This window comes from Pelophylax lessonae (genome assembly GCF_965119305.1).
Source record: "Pelophylax lessonae genome assembly, chromosome: 1".
In the NCBI taxonomy this organism is placed as follows: Eukaryota; Metazoa; Chordata; class Amphibia; order Anura; family Ranidae; genus Pelophylax; species Pelophylax lessonae.
The window spans coordinates 294,497,901-294,517,366 of NC_138768.1; the positions used below are offsets into that span (position 1 = coordinate 294,497,901).

The 19,466-nt window shown below is 41.4% G+C and overlaps 1 protein-coding gene across 1 annotated transcript in view; it reads right to left on the reverse strand.

Annotated features, from left to right (window-relative positions):
* Nucleotides 1-19,466, reverse strand: part of MYO18B (myosin XVIIIB) — an 842,989-nt gene that overhangs the window by 708,467 nt on the left and 115,056 nt on the right. The window contains exons 9-11 of the mRNA XM_082258232.1: nt 17,072-17,270; nt 15,433-15,575; nt 1,434-1,534 (exon numbers count right to left, since the gene is read on the reverse strand). Of these exons, the coding sequence (XP_082114358.1) occupies nt 1,434-1,534; nt 15,433-15,575; nt 17,072-17,270 (443 nt within the window). The remainder of the gene's footprint in view (nt 1-1,433; nt 1,535-15,432; nt 15,576-17,071; nt 17,271-19,466) is intronic.

Below are 19,466 nucleotides of genomic sequence, written 5' to 3' on the forward strand. Positions count from 1 at the left end.
TAGATGGATCCCGGTAAGTAATGGTTCGTATAGGGACTCTAAACGCCCATAACACATTCTCCTAGTCCGTGGCGCGGTTCCCATCCAATCAGGCTGGCAGGGGAACGGACGTCATGTAGTGGTAAAGCACATTATGGACCGCATGGCGTGCTGTGCGGCTTACGTCAATGCATTTCGCATACATTAGGTACGCTTCGCCAGTGAGCGGCAGTTGTGTGGATAAAAATGCCTTGTTGATATCAGAGGTCAGAGGAGAATGGACATATTCAAGTTGATAGAAAGGCAACAGTAACTCAAATAACCACTCGTTACAACCAAGGTATGCAGAATACCATCTCTGAATGCACAACACATCGAACCTTGAAGCAGATAGGTGAGGACACCACTGGATATTACGACAGGTAAGTGTCCTCATAATAAAAGTCAGAAGCTACAGTATTTGTAACTGCTGACTTTAAACTTTTTTTTTAGGGGGGGGGGCTGGAGCTCCTCTTTACACCTTGCCCATTATGTCCCGGCTGGGGAGAATAATTCCTCTATTTACCCTGGTGACCACTGCCAGTGAGACAGAAAGTAAGGGGAAGTGCAAAATTCATAGGAGAGAGAGGTGAGGGGATATCTTCCAATATGAGCCCAATATTCCATTGACAATTGTCTAAAATGGGAACTTCACTAATTTTAGAGAAGTTTCCGCTCACTTACTGTTTGGTCTCAAGGACAGGAAGTGAAAGTAAAAATTGTATTACTGATCCATCCATACCAGGCAACACTGTTTATAGTCTGAGCCAAAGAAAAGTGGAAGGGGGCACTCTGAAGGTGAATATAAAGTGAGGTGGGCTTTAAAGAGAGCCTGTCACCTTGCCCTGATTTGGAAAAGTGACAAGACTTCATTAATTGTTTAGTGCAGTCAAACCATATTCACAAATCAAAAATGCTACTTAATTTATTTTTAATATTCAAAGCAAAGTTACTCATTCAGTCATGTCTTCATCCGTTATTTTGCTGAGAAAATCATTTAAAAAAACACCTCTTTTGTATTTCTGGCCATGGCTATATTGAGTAAGGGCAGATGATTCACGTAGCATTTACTTCCTGGAATCCATCTGCCCTTAGCTCAGGCATGGGCAAGAAGGCGTGTCTAGCTGAAACCTCTTCTTTCATCCTCCCCTCCTGAACACCTTGGATATATGGCATTATTTGCCTAGGCCGGAAACCTTGAAATAACTAAAATGTAAAGAAAACATTTAAAACAAATAAATATGATATATTTTCCTAACCATTTACTAATGCTCAAGTAAAGTTCCACTTTAAAAAAAAATAAATAAATAAGGCTAATGATAGTAAAATGGTCATGTAACTTATAAACCTGGCAGAAGTCATGAGATAGAGTACTGTCTTATAAAGGACAATGAATCTTTACAACAATAACATACTTTAGATCCAAGTCTGCTCCAGTCAGCATTTGAGAGAACACATTGAAGTTGCTTTGTCCTTCTGGCTGTTGAGCTACACGGATCCTCTCCAGTAGCATAGTCTAAAACAGACAAACACACAGACAGTTACATGGTTACTTAGACTGAGAAGAAGACACAGTTTAACATAAGGCCTCTTTCACAGCTTTCCGATCAGGTCCCTCTGATAGTTTTTCAGACGGACCTGATAGGATGCTCCATTCACCCCTATGGGGCAGCGGATGTCAGCAGTGACATGTCCGCTGACACCCGCTGCTATCTGATCCGATCCTGTCTGTGACATCCAGATGGATGGAAACCCTATTTTCCAACCGTCTGGTGGATCGGATGAAAACTGACAGGCGGTCAGTTTTCATTCAATCTCTCCATAGGGGAGATCGGGGCTCTGACAGGTCTGTCTCCTCACAGTGAGTGGAGACAGACCTGTCATCTGCCTGCTCGGCGGGGATCAGCGGATCAATCCACCGCTGAGGAAAGAGGTGTCCGCTGGGCAGAACGCCCATGTGAAAGGACCCTTAAGAAGAAACTCCAGTAAATCCTGGTTAATGTCCCCTAATGTCCCCTAATAAAATGTAAGAAACCCATTTCATTTTTGTAATAAAAATTAAACTCTTTACTGAAAAAAACACCATAGAACCAGATCCTGGTAAAGTCTAATGCACAACCGTAGATTATTTATTCCCCATCCTGAAATTCAACTTTTTCACTTCTAATTGAATAGCACATTTGTGGTGCCTTTAAAGCTAAAATGTAAGTACGGCAGTTTTACTGCTACTACAGTGATCCCTGCTAGCTTTTTAGGTCCCTTGCCTATTGGCTGCTCTGCTGCATTGTAAACACCTGAGGTCACCTGCACACCATGAGCGCCATTCAGGGAATACTTCGCATTTTCGCAATGAATGCAAAGCATTCTCTGATTGGAGAGGTGGAGATTTTTTTCTATCAATTTTTATTGCCATATGTATGGGGCACATAATCATAGGAACGAATCTGCACAGATTACGGGTGGCCCCACACTTATAATCACAAGGAGTAAGATTGAACTGTCCACCAATAACGGGCACCTTTTATCAGCACCCACATTGTACCAGCACTAAATATATCGGAAACACCCGATCGAATCGGGCACATCACTATCCCGCACTGACATTGCACTATAATTGTAATTTTATTAAAGTTTTAACAAATCACTACGGTATTAATTTTCTTTTAATGTATGTTTAGCCGTATTTTTAATTTGTTGAAATGAATATGAATGTATCTGGTTGTACGGCAAACACAGTAATGGGAGTTCACATGATGACTAATTCTTTAGGCTGTACATCATTGGCAAATTACACAGCAGGTGTACAAAGATGTCCGCCATTCTCGGACTCCAATGGGTGTACTAACATGGCGGCAGCCCAGCCTATAAAAAGACAGAGAGTATCGCTAGATGGCACGCTCCAGGTGACGTCGTAGTGATGAAACGCGTAGGGCGTGGCTTATTACGTCAGTACGTCACTTCGGGTAACGGTGGTTGAGACCGGTGGAACGCTGAAGTAGCCCGGCGGACCCTGCACGCTGAAAGTGAACTCCCTAACTGTGAGTGGATGATAACTTGCTTCAATTTAAACACTATATACTACGCAATGGAGGCTATTTTGTGTTACAGCAACTGATGGGACCTGAGTTACCTGCCACAAGCGTGCGGTAAGCATTTGTTTGCACCCAGTGGAGATCCACAGGCGCAAATCCTATTATTTAAAGGCGCGTAACTGAGCACTTGGTGCAATAACACACAGCTGTTTTAATAGCACTAAGCACTTTGTATTTAAGTGGCGATATTATATGGTTTTACCAAGCACACCATATGCACTTTCATGATTTTATGGATGGGATTTTATGGATATAAACAGCACTAAGCACTTTGCATTTAAGTGGCGACACTATATGTTTTTACCAAACGCACTATATGCACTTTTTTGAACCTATGGTTTTATACATTTTATTCTCACCAATATGCACATTATACACATCTTTTTATCCTCATAATTTTGTATGTGGTAGCGCCGGCACCAACAACCCTGCACTTTTTTCACTTCACACTACCTCAGAGGTAGGTTGGCGGCAGCTTACATCACTATTTTAATCTATAAACTAATCCTAGTCCAACCAATGTACTGAAAATCCATAGCGCTGGTGTCAAACTCACCCCCTATACTCAGCTAATGTGACCCCAGTGCTGAGGACAAGAGGCAGAGGAGGGTCAAACAAGGATGCTGTGGAGGTGATGGACATCCTCATCAACTGATGGCATCATTGGTTGTTAGGATGCCAGTGTATATAAATTCATAATGGTGCATAATTAAAACCTGTAGCTTTGTGTAAATAAAAAGCAGGCTTCATCCACCTGCTGGCTTGTAAACTATTTTTGATCAATCCTTATACATTTTGCCAAGGCACTCCTCAAGAAGCTTTAAGGCACACTTGGTTGAAAAATGCGGCACTAAGCAACAGGGCAGCTGGTAAGCACAGGACCCAGAAGCTAGCAGCTTAGTGGTGCCTACTATAGTCATTTTCAGTATCTATGCTAATCCCACAGATATGACACACACATACTTCTATTGGTCCGGGCTGGACCAAAGTAACTATGTGATAATTGTAATATCAAAACGTTATTATTAAAATTCAATTTTCCCAAAAAATAATCTAGTGATTCATTCAGTTTGTTTTATTGTGATTAGCTGTGATTGGCCAGAGATAATTACATGGTGTAGATGGGCTGTGATTGGCCCTGTCTGTACTATGTGATCACTGTGACCAATCCCAGCTAACAACACTAGTGTATACAGTGGATGGCATGAAAGGAAAACATCCATTGTTTGCAATTTTCATGTGATCTGCTGTGAACAAGCACAGGATGTTTGTGTGAAACGCGTAAACTTGCCCTTATCTGCCTGACCTGGCAATGAATAAAGCAATTTACCCAGCACTATTTCAGCTGTAGTGTGCAGCCATATTTCTTTCTGGTATCCCCATGTTCAGCAGTGGTGAGCCAAGGCGAGTACCTACAACGATGAGCTGAATTGTTTCCTTTTGGCCTGAGCGGTGTGTATTTTTGTTGGACAGCAATCACGTGACACTGGCAGCAGGCTGGTACAGTGATCAGTCATCAGCCATGTCAGGTGGACATGGCCGGTGACAGATCGCGCCATCATTTTACTATAGGCCAGACGGGAAGGTGTTAAAGCAGTAGTAAACACCGTTTGGTGACTTGTACATACTGTTTACGAGATATTCACTATTGCTGCACCTGGTGAAGTCACCGGTTCTGAATGGATGGCATACTAAGTATACCGTCCATTTAGAGTGCTGTGCTTTATTGCAACTCTCGTGAGCATGAACAGGGGTCACATAATCACGACTCAGGCATTTAAATGGCCAAAGCCTGCAAGCCGGGAAGGAAGACCAGGTAAAGACGGGTGACAATGCACCACTAGACATTATGCCACTAACTTGCAGAGGGAAGCTTTTTTTTTATTAGAGCAATTACTACTACTTTAACTAAAGTCATATGTATCCTTCATTGACTAAGTTGCCCTTCCTAGACATTTCTTTTGTGGATTCGTGACCAAAATTGAACTGTAAATTTGTAACAAGGTCACAGTAATTATTTTATATAAGGTTAAAATGAGTTTGCTTTAATCTTTGACATAATTAGTTTGTGCTGCAGATGTTAGACTCTGCTACTCATTAATGGGCATAAGTTAAAAAAGAACTTCACTAAGCATTATCCACAATAAACTTAGTATTACCTAATGACATTATCAATTCACCAAAGTTTTGCAGCATGTTTATCAAAGGCTGACACTGAAATTTTCTAGTTTTTACCAAAATTGCTATTTGAATTCTTATCAAAAAGAAACCAATGTGCATAAAATAGTCGATTTAACAATAATAAGGTTAATTTTGGCAAGTGCCAGTGCAAATTATTGCCACTAAAACGCAGTGCGGATAATTTATGGCCAAGTGTGTTTATTAAAAATCACAAGTGCAAGTGACAAATGGTTTTATTAAAAGTGATAAATAAGGTGCTTTAAAATCAATAAATATTAAATTACAAACGGTGCTAAGTGCTTATAATAGGGAATCAAGTGCCTGTGTTCCAACAAAAGGCCACTAGGGGTCGCACTCACCCTACAGGTAATTACCAGCGGTTGTGCTATCAGCCAGGGGGGGTCCTGGATTAGACTCCCAAATGTATCTCCTGGCGGTCTTCACAAGCATGCGGGTCCCATCTGTGTGTGAAAACATAGGGGCCCCATGGTGCAGTATAAGTAGTTAAACCACAAAGAAATAGTAGCTACTCACAGTATAGAGTGTAGCCGATCGATCAGCGTGTAGCGAGCCGCGCTGTGGAGCTTCCGCGTTCCACCTACAAACGACTGCAGACCGGAAGTGACGTTGACACACAGTTCCGCCCTACGCGTTTCGTCATTGGATGTCTACTGGAGCGGTGCCCGTCAATAAAGTCACCAGTCTATTTGTAGCCGAGCGTATCCGAGCAACCAATGATGCATTCGCCTCCATCTTGTTGCTCCAGCGCAGCGGATGGGGGCCATGCTGATCCACCCCATGCTCTCTGGCTGATTTTTTTGGATATGAACTCGGCGGCGTATCATTATACACATCATCATTTGCGATCGACTACATCATATACAAATTAAAACCATACTTCTAATGGGTCAAATTAAAATTCAGGGTGCTATTGGTGATCATTTTACAAATGGAATATCTTTGATTATTTAAGACAAATGTATGTGGATCCATGTGTGCAAGTCATCAAAAAGGAAATAAATAAAAATTTAAAATTTAAAAATATAAAAAAACATATAAAAAACACAGAAGGGGTTGGAAAAAGAGGTAGAGCAGCGTTGCTTTAATCTTAGAGGGAGAATACAGAGAACATCGGGTACTTATTCAGATTTATCAATATATAGAGATATAAAAGGAGGAAAATATTTGCGGAAGACGGAGGTAACTGATGTTGGATGAGAAGGTTTAGAAGGAAGTTTTTTGTTACTGGATATAGGTTGTAATATACTTATACGATGGTTTGCTGGGGAACATACAATAGTCCAATTGATGTTGGATGAGAAGGTCCAAAGATTATATGTGATATTTCATCATGTAATAGGCGTATGCGGGAAAAACATACTGGTTTCAATAGGGGGGGACTGATCTTTTATAAATATACAAGAGATGTGCAAATATAAAACACAGTAGTACCGACCTTAATGCAGTGAAGAATACTGGAAAGACCAAAGGGCTGGTGTTGAATGTAGAAGTATTTGGGAAGAAGTTGATGTTAACATTATAGTAGAAAACATACTTTGGTCACGTGATTTTTGTGAGTGATTTATAAAGATAAGAAGTGATTTATAAAGTGAGTTTCAAAAATGAGTGATTATATTTAAAAACATCGCTATAGTGAGTGTTTTATAGCTTCTCAAAAGGTGTGTGAAACGTGAGCTGGTTAAAAAATATAAAATAAAATAAAAATTGAAAAATATTAATAAAAAATTTTAAAAGGATGTTGGATGAGAAGGCTACCAATTATATGTTAAAAAACGACATATAAAAGGGAGTAAAACTGCCTAGGATAGGGCCAGGGGTGCAGCCAGCATAAAATTGTATAAAAAAGGAATAAAAAGGGGGAGGAACTTCAAAAAACTTTTCAAACCCTCTTAAAACTTTAAAAGGTTAAAAAGTCATCATAGATCTGTGATAAAACAGTTCAGATCAATGTCCACGTTTAGACCTTCGGGACGGAGGAAGCGCATTAAATAGATCCATCTGGTTTCGTTCCTGGAGACCATCCTTTTCTTGTTACTGCCTCTCCAATCTCCCTTAACTTTATCAATCCCGTAAAAAATCAATCCTGTAGGGTCTTTATCGTGGACCTCCTTGAAATGTCTGGAGAGATTGTGTTTAGTAAATCCTTTTTTAATATTTTTAATGTGCTCCCTGATCCTCACGAAGAGGGGTCTTGTGGTCCTTCCAATGTACTGTAAATTACAAGGGCATTCTATCACATACGTGACATGCGTGCTAGAACATGTGATGGTGTCTTTAATTTTATATTCTGTTCCAGTTACATTTGATTTAAAACTGTTTATTTTTCTTTGTTGTTTTCTATTGTTTCTGCACGGGAGACATTTTTGACATCTGAAAAAGCCGTTTATACTGGTAGGTAAGCGAATCTGTCTAGGTGGATTTATTACGTTATGCACAATTTTGTCCCTCAGTGTAGGTGCTCGCCGGTATATAAACAATGTTTTTTTTGGCAGTATTTGTTTCAAGGTTTTGTCAGCAGGAGGATAGGCCAGTGCTTTTTGATAATTCTTTCAACATCCTTATGTTGTCTGTTGAACCCGGTAATGAATGCGCAATCAAACCTATTGTCCTTACTCCCATTGTTGGTCTTATTTTCTTGGATGAGATCTTCTCTCTTCATTTTTCTTACAAGCTGTTTTAGATGTTCTAACTCTTTCTTTTTATAACCTTTTTCTACAAATCTCAGAATTAGAGTGTCAGCTTGAGTATCGTAGTCTCGGATATCACTGCAATTCCTCCTTAACCTCATCAGCTGACCTTTCGGTATGTTGCCTAACCACTGGTGGTGGTGGCAACTTTTAGTAGGTATATACCCATTCTTGTCCGTTTTCTTAAAATATGTCTTGCTACTTAATTTCCCATCTTTTTTAGACAACTCTAAGTCCAGGTATGAGACTTTGTTTTGGTCCCAGTTACCTGAAAACGTAATGCCGTAACAGTTACTGTTAATTTCGTCAAAAAACAATTGTACAGATTCTAAGTTGCCCCTCCAGTTTAAAATGATGTCATCTATATATCTACGGTAAAATTTTAAAAACGGTCTCTCAATACTAAAAACTTGTTCCTCCTCCCACTTTTGCATAAAAATGTTGGCCACACTAGGGGCATACCTAGCCCCCATAGCTACTCCCTTTGTTTGTGCAAAAAATTGGCCTTTGTACCAGAAATAATTAGAGTTCATGGCCATTTCTAGGCCCTCTAAAATAAAATGTAGTTGTGCCTGTTTTAAATCCGTAAAACTGCTTAATGCCCATTCAACTGCGTCCAGACCGTCTTTTTGAATTATATTGGTATACAGGGAGTTTACGTCAATTGTGACCAAGATGTCGTCTTCCATAATCTCAAGCTCTTTTAATTCATGTAGTAGTTGCTTACTATCCCTCAGATATGATCTTCCTTGTGGAACCACGGGCTGAAGGTATTTATCCAAATATTCTCCTAGTCTGGAGTGAACCGAGTTAATACCACTTACAATTGGTCGTCCTGGTGGTTTGTTCTCATTCTTGTGTATTTTAGGCAAGTAGTAAATAACAGGGGTCCTGGCTGCTTCCAATTTAATATATCTAGCTTCTTTCTTATTCAGGATATTCAAATCTTTGCCCTTTTTTATGTAGGTGTCTAATGCTTTTTCAAACTGTTTCTTTGGGTCTCCCTTTAATTTCTTGTATGTATCTTCTTCCCTTAAAAGTCGTTCCATTTCTTCCTCATAGTCTTTCTGGTCCAGTATAACTAAGACTCCTCCTTTGTCAGCTGGTCTTATCACGATCCCCTTCCTTTTTTCCAGTTTTTTAATAGTATTCCATGTTTCTTCTTCTTTCCTCTTTTGTACTTTTAGATTTCTTATTTCTTCCTCCACCATTCTTTTGAAGACCTCCAGATTTTCGTTTTGTGGATTTTTAGGATTAAATGTGGATTTGTTCCTTAGGGTCGTATGTCTGAATTCAGTGTTAGTTGTAGTGGTCCCGTTTTCCTTCTTCAAGGCAAAACATTTCTTTATATTGATTTTCCGGACATATTTTTGGAGGTCAATATAGGCCTCAAATTTGTCGAGATTTTTGTCCGGAGCATATTTCAAACCCAGATCTAATAGTTTTAACACTGACCTTGCTCAGATTAGAAAATTCCTTTTCCTAGTATTCTCTTCTTCTTTTTCTTTGTCCCTCCTCGTTTTCCTCTCGGTTTGCGTTTCTTTCTCTTTCTTTATGTCTGATAGTCTCCTCCCTCCTGTATGGGTTGTGTCCTCCTTGGGTTCTGGGCGGATCCCAGTCCCTCTCCTGTTGGGGTCTCCTCGGGTTGTCTCTCCAGTCCATATTGTGTCCTCCTTGGGGTCTGAAGCCTCCTCTTTGGCCTCCATGTTGGTACTCTGATCTCCAAGGTTGGGGTCTCCATTGATTGCCCCAGTGTCCCTGGCATCTCGGTGGGCCTCGGCGGCTCGCTACACGCTGATCGATCGGCTACACTCTATACTGTGAGTAGCTACTATTTCCTTGTGGTTTAACTACTTATAGTGCACCATGGGGCCCCTATGTTTTCACACACAGATGGGACCCGCAGATTGGGAGTCTAATCCAGGACCCCCCCTGGCTGATAGCACAACCGCTGGTAATCACCTGTAGGGTGAGTGCGACTCCTAGTGGCCTTTTGTTGGAACACAGGCACTTGATTCCCTACTATAAGCACTTAGCACCGTTTGTAATTTAATATTTATTGATTTTAAAGCACCTTATTTATCACTTTTAATAAAACCATTTGTCACTTGCACTTGTGATTTTTAATAAACACACTTGGCCATAAATTATCCGCACGGCCTTTTAGTGGCAATAATTTGCACTGGCACTTTTTTCACAGTTTGGACACATCACAGTCCCCTTTTTTAAGGAAGCGCCATTTCCAACCACCTCTCCCCATTTTTCTATAGTTCCTGACCCCTATTTCTTAGGGGTTTGGTTGGTGGCTGCTTCCTATTGCCTTGTGCATCTCCTCTGGAATAGTCCATAGCGCTGGTGAATCCCCTCTCTTTCAATTTTGGCAAGCTTCAACCCTATTTCTTTTTAACTTGACAGCACATTATAAACTACATTTTCTAGTATTTATCAAGAGGAGAAATGTCATTTCAATTTATCAAAAATGAAAATGTTCCTAATGTCACCATGCAGAATTCTAGAAAGGCAAAAACTACAGATTCTCAGCTCTTGGGCTTTAGAATGGACTTTTCAGTCATTTTATTTTTGTCTGCATGAGAAAATCCCTAACTTCACAATATACAATAACAAAAGTTTCAGCATGATTATCTATTTTATGAAAGCACTACTCAAAGCTGAATTCCAGGTATGGCAATTTGTACATAGTTAGCTTGGACCAATATAAGTATATATGTGCCATACCAATGGAAAACCCCTTGGAATCTGGAAATCGCTGTAATAGGCACTGCTTCCACAGTGAGTGCCACTAGCTTTCATGTCCCATGGTAAGTGACTACACTGTTACTTACTGAACATAGGAGGTCACCTGCTGGGCAAGGGTGCCTTCAGAGATCACTTTGTATTTTCTCAATAAATGTAAGGTGCTCTCTGGAAGGATGAGGTGGAGATCATGACATTACCACCCCACCTCTCCCCCTTGTCCAATCAGAATGCTTTGTTTTCCATGAGTTAATGTTCAGTGTTGCCAAGCAAGTGACTACCTATGTCCACAATGCGGCAGGGCAGCCACTTGACAGAGGGCCTAGAAACGAGTGGCCTAGAAACGTAACAGCTACACCTACTACAGTGATTTCCAGCTTCCAGGCAATTCCCAGAGGTATGCACACCCTTACATTGGCTCAAGCTTGATCAAAAAGTCCATGTAAGATGTTGCCCTTGTGTTAAATAAGGTTTTTCTTTTTGTCATGTTGTCATGATTTTGATTATGACATGGGCAAGAAATCTAGGTAATTAGAATGGATTTACAATTACTTTTGCTACTGTATAATATATATATATATATATATATATATATATATATATATATATATATATGTATATATATATATATATATATATATATATACATATACACAGTATCTCACAAAAGTGAGTACACCCCTCACATTTTTGTAAATATTTAATTATATCTTTTCATGTGACAACACTGAAGAAATTACACTTTGCTACAATGTAAAGTAGTGAGTGTGCAGCTTGTATAACAGTATAAATGTGCTGTCCCCTCAAAATAATTCAACACACAGCCATTAATGTCTAAACCGCTGGCAACAAAAGTGAGTACACCCCTAAGTGAAAATTGTCCAAATTGGGCCCAATTAGCCATTTCCCCTCTGGTGTCATGTGACTCGTTAATATTACAATGTCTCAGGTGTGAATGGGGAGCAGGTGTGTTAAATTTGGTGTTATCGCTCTCACTTTCTCATACTGGTCACTGGAAGATCAACATGACACCTCAGGGCAAAGAACTCTCATGGCAAAGAACTCTGAAAAAAGAAATGTTGCTCTACATAGGGATGGCCTAGGCTATTAAAAGTTTGCCAAGACCCTGAAACTGAGCTGCAGCACGGTGGCCAAGACCATACAGTTTAACATGACAGGTTCCACTCAGAACAGGCCTCGCCATGGTCGACCAAAGAAGTCTATGAGGATCTGAAATAGAGAACTGTTGCTCTACATCATTGGTGTCCAACCTTTTGGCTTCTCTGGGCCACACTGAGTGTAGAGAAATGTTATCGGGCCGCATATAAAATATATACTATATTTAAGGTATATAAGTAATAAAGCGCCGCCGCGCCCTTCCCACCCATAGGTCCTGCTGGGAGCTGGCCGCAGACCTGTGGGCCCTGCTGGTCTCTGACTTGTGGGTCCTGCTGATCGCTGGCCATGACCTGTGGGTCCTGCTGATCATTGACCTGTGGGTCCAGCTGGCCGCTAGCCACGGTCTGTGGGTCCTGCTGGCCACTGACCTTAGGGTCCTGAAGGCCACTGACCTTTGGGTCCTGCTGGCCGCTGGCCATGGCCTGTGGATCCTGCTAGCCACTGGCCTGTGGGTCTTGCTGGTCACTAATCAGATGGTCCCGCTAGCCGCTAACCTGTAGGTTCTGCTGGGAGCTGGACCAGCAGGACCCATGGGCCATGGCCTACTGTGGGTCCTGCTGGCCATGGCCTATGTGTACTGCTGGCCACTGGCCATGGCCAGCTTCCACCAGGACCCACAGGCCTGCGGCCAGCAGGACCCACAGATCAGTGACCAGCAAGACCCACAGGCCGTGGCTAGAGGCCAGCTGGACCTACAGGCCATGGTCATTTCCCAGCAGGACCCACAGTATTGATGACTATTTTGAGGTTACTGGGTGGGCACTGGGGCAGGGTAAATGGGGGGAGATAGATGGGATGATTATGTAGGGGTCAGCTGGGGATGTCAGAATCTCTCACATCAGTAATGGCAGCTGCCAGCTCAGTTCCAGGTACTCACGCGGCCTCCTCCAGTCCTGGGGGGGGTTGATGCTCCTGTCCTGGGGTCAAGTACAGTTGCAGCCAGCCCAGCAGCCTGAGCCAGTCACATGCATCCCGACTCCCTGGCGTGCCCTTCCTCTGATTGCCTCCGAGATCCAGTAGTTTTAGTTTTCTAGCTGCGCTGCTCTAAGTTCTCCACTCACTGGAAGGTTGAGCACGCATGGACTACAACTCCCAGAATGCAATATTTGGCCGCTTCGGCCCTGGCCCGACTTCCTCCGAATCAGAAAAAAAAAAAAAAAAACAGCAGCGGGTGGTGGGCCGCATTGCCTGCTCTACATAAAGATGGCCTAGGCTATAAGAAGATTGCCAAGACCCTGAAACTGAGCTGCAGCATGGTGGCCAAGACCATACAGTGGTTTAGCAGGATAGGTTACACTCAGAACAGGCATTGCCATGGTCGACCAAAGACACTGAGTGCACGTGCTCAGCTTCATATCCAGAGGTTGTCTTTGGGAAATAAACATATGAATGCTGCCAGCATTGCTACAGAGGTTGAAGGGGTGGGGGGTCAGCCTGTCAGTGCTCAGACCATACGCCGCATTCTGCATCAAATAGGTCTGCATGGCTGTCCCAGAAGGAAGACTCTTCTAAAGATGATGCACAAGAAAGCCCACAAACTGTTTGCTGAAGACAAGCAGACTAAGGACATGGAGTCCCGGCAACCAGGTGAGGAGTACAAAGAAAAGTGTGTCTTGCCTACAGTCAGGTATGGTGGTGGAAGCGTCATGCTCTGTGGCTGCACGAGTGCCGGAACTGATGAGCTACAGTTCATTGAGGGAACCATGAATGTCAACATGTACTGTGACATACTGAAGCACATGATTCCCTCCCTTCGGAGACTGGGCCGCAGGACAGTATTAAAACATGATAACGACCCCAAACACACCTCCAAGGTGACCAATGCCTTGCTAAAGAAGCTGAGGGTAAAGGTGATGGACTGGCCAAGCATATCTCCAGACCTAAACCCTATTGAGCATCTGTGGGGCATCCTCAAACGGAAAGTGGAGGAACGCAAGGTCTCCAACATCCACCAGCTCCATGGATGTCATCATGGAGGAGTGTACTCCATGCCCAAGAGGGTTAAGGCAGTGCTGGAAAATAATGGTGGTCACATAAAATATTGACACTTTGGGCCCAATTTGGACATTGTCACTTAGGGGTGTACTCACTTTTGTTGCCAGCGGTTTAGACATTAAAGGCTGTGTGTTGAGTTATTTTGAGGGGACAGCAAATTTACAATGTTATACAAGCTGCACACTGACTACATTACATTGTAGCAAAGTGTCATTTCCTCAGTGTTGTCACATGGAAAGAAAAGATATAATAAAATATTTACAAAAATGGTAGGGGTGTCCTCACTTTTGTGAGATACTGTATTTATATATATATATATATATATATATATATATATATATATACACACACACACATCTCAAAAAAAATCAAATGTACACTTTGAAAACACATCAGATTTCAATGGAGAATAATAATGGGGGTAATGAGTTAGGAACGAAAGGATGCCACATCGTTTGATGGAAATGAAAATTTTCAATCTTCAGAGGACTAGAGTCAAAGCCCCACCGAAAAAACAAAGTGAAAAAATAATGCAGCATGCTAGTCCATTTTGCTGAAATTTCATTGCAGCAACTCAAAATGGTACTAGTAGTTTGTATGACCCCCACAAGCTTGTATTCTTTCCATAGATTTTCTATTGGAATAAAGTCAGGTGATTGGCTGGGCCGTTGGCTATATTAGTTATTGTTTTCTTTGAAACAATTGTACCTGCTAAATACAGGTCTTTCTGAAGCTCTCCCCAAGTGCTCCTTGGCCCTTGGACAACTCTTCTGATAATTCTTTTTATATACAGTATATTACTCCATAATGGCTGCAAGTATTCCACATTTCTGTGTGTGCTGAATATCTGCTTCACAACGGGAGAAACCACTATGAGCAGCAGGGGAAGCAAACATTTAACTCATTAAACCAGTCAAATATGTAAACAGGCTCAGGCTCTCAGCGGCTTTCTTGAGAGGCTGAGCCGGGCTCTCAGGCTTTCAGCAGCTTGCTGAGAGGCTGACCCGGGTATCAGTCCAGGCACCTGGTGGATCCCGACTTCCACTGTCATGATGGCGCGGTGCCTGGACCGACTTCTGTGACGTCAGCAGAGAGTGGACTTCAGTCCACTCTCTGCTGAAAATTGGTTACAGGAGTGCAGAGCAAACTGCAGTCCTGTGATCCATAGGAGATGTACAGCCAAACAAGCTTTGGTTGTATATCTTCTTTAATGTTATTAGGAGATTTGTCATTTTTCTTCACACACATGCAAAGTTAAATTCATACATACAGCAAAAATCAATGACAGGACAGGACTCAAAAATCAAGATTAAATGGGAACAGTACCCCACAGTTGTAAGGTGCTTTTACATCTGCAGTTGGAGGAGGGTATCAAACAAAGCTGCAATTACTACCATTAGGATTTTCTCAATTTTACCCCTTTCAACCCTTTCAATGCCTGCACTTGCCTTTTCTGTCCAATCTATTGCATACAGGTTGTATCATTTGTAGAATTAAATCATTACCTGTAGGTGTCCAGCAGTTACACGTCCAGCAGAATTGAAATCCAGAGACATGACCATGGAGAAGCGACTGGAGTTATTGCATTCACTTGTTTGCACACAGCCAAAGGATTTCAGAATGGTGAATACAGCTTGAATCTTTTCCACTAGATTGAAGAAAAAAATATTTACCCAAAGTTTTCCCTATTAGCTGCTACATATCGCTCATCTAAGGTTAAAAAGATAATACCCTCTTTTTCATATAAACATCTTTTAAAAGTTACACGTTTTGCACTGATAGTCTATTCATATTGAAATATATGAGATCTTACAAAAAAACAAAAAAAACATTTAAAGTGAACCAGAACTCAAATAGTGAATATTTGCTATCCTGTAGGTAAAATCTACAAATAATAATTGTGCCCTTTACCCTGAAAGATTTACCCTCTGTCTTAAATTACTCATGAAAAATAGCAATGTAACAATGGCCACTTAGTCCTGTGCCTACAGTCTCATAGATGTGTATCTGAAATGTGAAATCATCTAAGGTACTGTGCTGCTTATTATCTTCTTGCTGGAGAGAAAGTTATACCTAAGAGTCTACAAAGACACAAAATCCATGCTTCTATTTAATTTCTTCCGTAGATCTGTGCTTTTTCGGCTTCTCAAGCTGCTTCTTATAACATTAAATGATCAAAGTGGGGTGTGTGGGAGTAGAGTGTTACGCAATTCCTACCTTATAGAGGTACCATTCTTTGGAAAGCCAATATAGACATAAAAGATTGTTTGGGACTTTAAATGTACCCCCTTGAGTATAATAATCACTGATCAGTCAATTATAAAAGTTAAACTTTTTTATTCAAAATATCAGAAAGTCTAAAAATAAACCCCTTTTTTGGACTTTGTGGTATTTTGAAGGAAAATGTGTAACTTTTATAATTGACTGATTAGTGTTTATTATACCTAAGGGGCTACATTTAAAGTCCCAAACAATCTTGTATGTTTATATTCTTTTAACATTAGTTCACATTTTAAGAAAAAAAGAATAGGGGAACTAACACCCGATACTTACCCTACCCCCCGGTCTGTTCCGTACTTACCTCCATGGGTGGCACACTGTTGAAGCCTATGCGGCCATTGTAGTGTTCAAGGGATTTAAAATCCCTGCTCTTCTCCCTCTTCCCTCTGCAGGGCTTCCAGGATGGATCACAGAACTCCTGATTGGCCAGTGCTGGCACATGCTGGTGCTGACCAATAAGAAGCACTCTGACCCAGAAGCCCTAAAAAATGAAGAGGGAGAAGAGCGGGGATTTAAAATCCCCAGGCCACTATAACTGCTGTGTGGGCAATCACCCAAGGAAAGTATGTACAGCAGGGACCCAGGAAGTGGAGAGGGTGTAGGATATTAGTTCACCTATTCATTTTTTCTGAAAAGGTTAACTAACTCTTTAAATACTCACCCACTAGTCATCAGGGGCAAAGCCTGTCAGCCCGAGTACTGTATGCTTGCTTCCCGAATCCAAGGTTTGTCTACTAATCTATGCCTCTTTTAACAGTAACATTTACAATGACAACCAATGTCCTGAAAGCAAGCTTATGCCCTAACTGTATTTATCTAAGTGGAAATCTAAAATATATAATAGTGTAATACTCTAGATATTACCTGTTACTCTGCTGTCCACGCTTCCAGCAGCATCTACCAGGTATTCCAAAGCTGTCTGACAGCATGTTGATTTGCCTGCATTACTTCTGCCAAGTGGCATGATAGTTTGATCCTGGCGTTGTGTTAGCATATTCCAATAGGCTTTCTGCGCCACTGAGCAGATGTGAGGTGGCATGCTGTCCTTCTTGCCTTTGAACACCTAGGAGAAAGAGCCATGGGAGTTAGTGAGTGTGTGATAACCTCTGAAACAGGCTGACATTCAGACGCCACAACTCCTACCTTGAATAATGCATTGTGATTATTTGCTGTTAAGGAAAATCTGAGCTTTATGTTGTTGCAGCAGTAAAAGTTAAAAAGGCATGACAGAACAGCTGATAACACAACAGAAGTTTTTCTAACAATTAAATGCTTCTATTCTTCTTCAAATAAAAAAGATAACATGCATTCTCTATTCCATTTCTTCTCACTCACTAGCTGTATGAACAGAATAATTTGATAGCATTTAATCTCTTTACACTAGAATCTGCTCCAATTGCCCAAACCATATAGAACCATGGCAGTGAAGGCAATAATGCATTTTGCACACGAGGCCAGAACAGTTGCATGCACCCCATTTTAAACAAGTGCAGATATGCATGCAAAATAATATTAAAATGATTGAAGTCTCGTTTGTTTTTGGTTAAAAATAACAAGAATGTTATACTTACCTGCTCTGTGTAGTGGTTTTGCACAGATTGGCCTGGATCCTCCTCTTCTCTGGCCCCTCGTTGGTTCTCCTGGCCCCTCCTTTCTGTTTATTACCCCCACAGCAAGCAGCTTGGCACCCGATTTGAGCCGCAGCTCCCTGGTCCATTCAGACACAGAGCTGCCCTGCCCCCTCTCTCCCCTCATGGGCTCACTGAATTTGATTGAAAGCAGTGGGAGCCAATGATGCCGTGCTGCCGTCTCAGCCAATAAGGACGGAGAGTCTTGGGCAGCCGAGACACTCCTGTAACATCGCTGGATAGAGATGGGCTCAGGTAAATATTAGAGAGCCTGAGAGGGGGGCTTCTGTACACAGAAGGTGTTTTATCCTAATGCATAGAATGCATTAAGATAAAAAACCTTCTGACTTTACAGCCACTTTAAAGCCCAATGTCATAACTCACAGACTTCTTTATATGATCACCCATTCAATGGTAAAGAAAAAGTGGCTCAGGCTGCAATACTCATCTGCAATCCAAAACTATACTCTGTATTAATTCTGCCACAGGATGATCTCAGTCTTTTGAGCTGAATGGCACTCAATGGTATTAAACAAATGATATGGTGGACATACTGTGAGTGAAGGTAGTCATAGGAGACTACTTGAGGGGGGTAGTGCATAACTGCATAACAGCAGCTTTCATGTGTACTGGTGCAGTAAGTGGCACTGATGTCATATTGTCTGCTCTGTTCACTGCATCAGTGTGAATCACCCAGCCAAGAGAAAAGAGGAAGAGAAAGAGAGCCCTGTAACACCATTTACCCACCTGCAGCCATCTGAAAATAGGTAAGCATAAAAGTACACATAGCAAAAAATACACACAAGGGGACTGCAAGGTGGGTCAACTTGGGGAGGACGAGCACAGAAGAGGGAGTTGGGCTTTAAATCCAAAATGAAAAATAAAAACAAAATTGGGCTTTAGAGTAGAGAATGGTTAAAACTCCTGATTTCCATTTATTTCACATACTGTAGCTACAATAGGAAGTCCAAAATGAGGTGAATATTCACAGATCCTGTGCAACTCACAATTTTACAATTTTATATTTTTCCATTACGTTTAGTCCCAGTGACATTGGTCACCAGGAAAAACAAAGAGGGTGAATCTCCCTAGTAGGAACACAGACAGCAATAAAAAACTTAACATGGGTTCTAATCTTTCCATATTGTATCCAAAACTGCAAAAAAATAACAAAAAAATAAAAAAATATGTTTAACTTTAAGTTTTTAAGTCTATATTATGCTTAAAAGGAAACTTGCCATGGGAGGAGAATGGAGGCTAACATCGATGATTATCTCTGCAGACTACTCTTTCTTTTCATGGCAACTCTCTTGCTTCAGTATTTTGAGTGAGGAACCTAGTACAAGTATGCAGAAAAGGACTGTTCTCTGTTTTTGTCACTGCGTCAGCATGTATAATAGCTAAAGAGTAAACACGACAGTTAGGCAACTAGCATTTGCAAAAGTTAGTCACCAATAACAGTCCTTGTATCTCTCCCATGACAATTTTACTTGAATCCAGCAATTTCCTGCCTTGAATATTTATAGTTAGCTAATGTGAGTGGAACTTGGAACTTTCGCTGATCTGCCTCCTCCCCCCCCTTCCGGTGACACATTTAGCACCTTTCGGGGGGGTACCTGTTTTTGACAAGT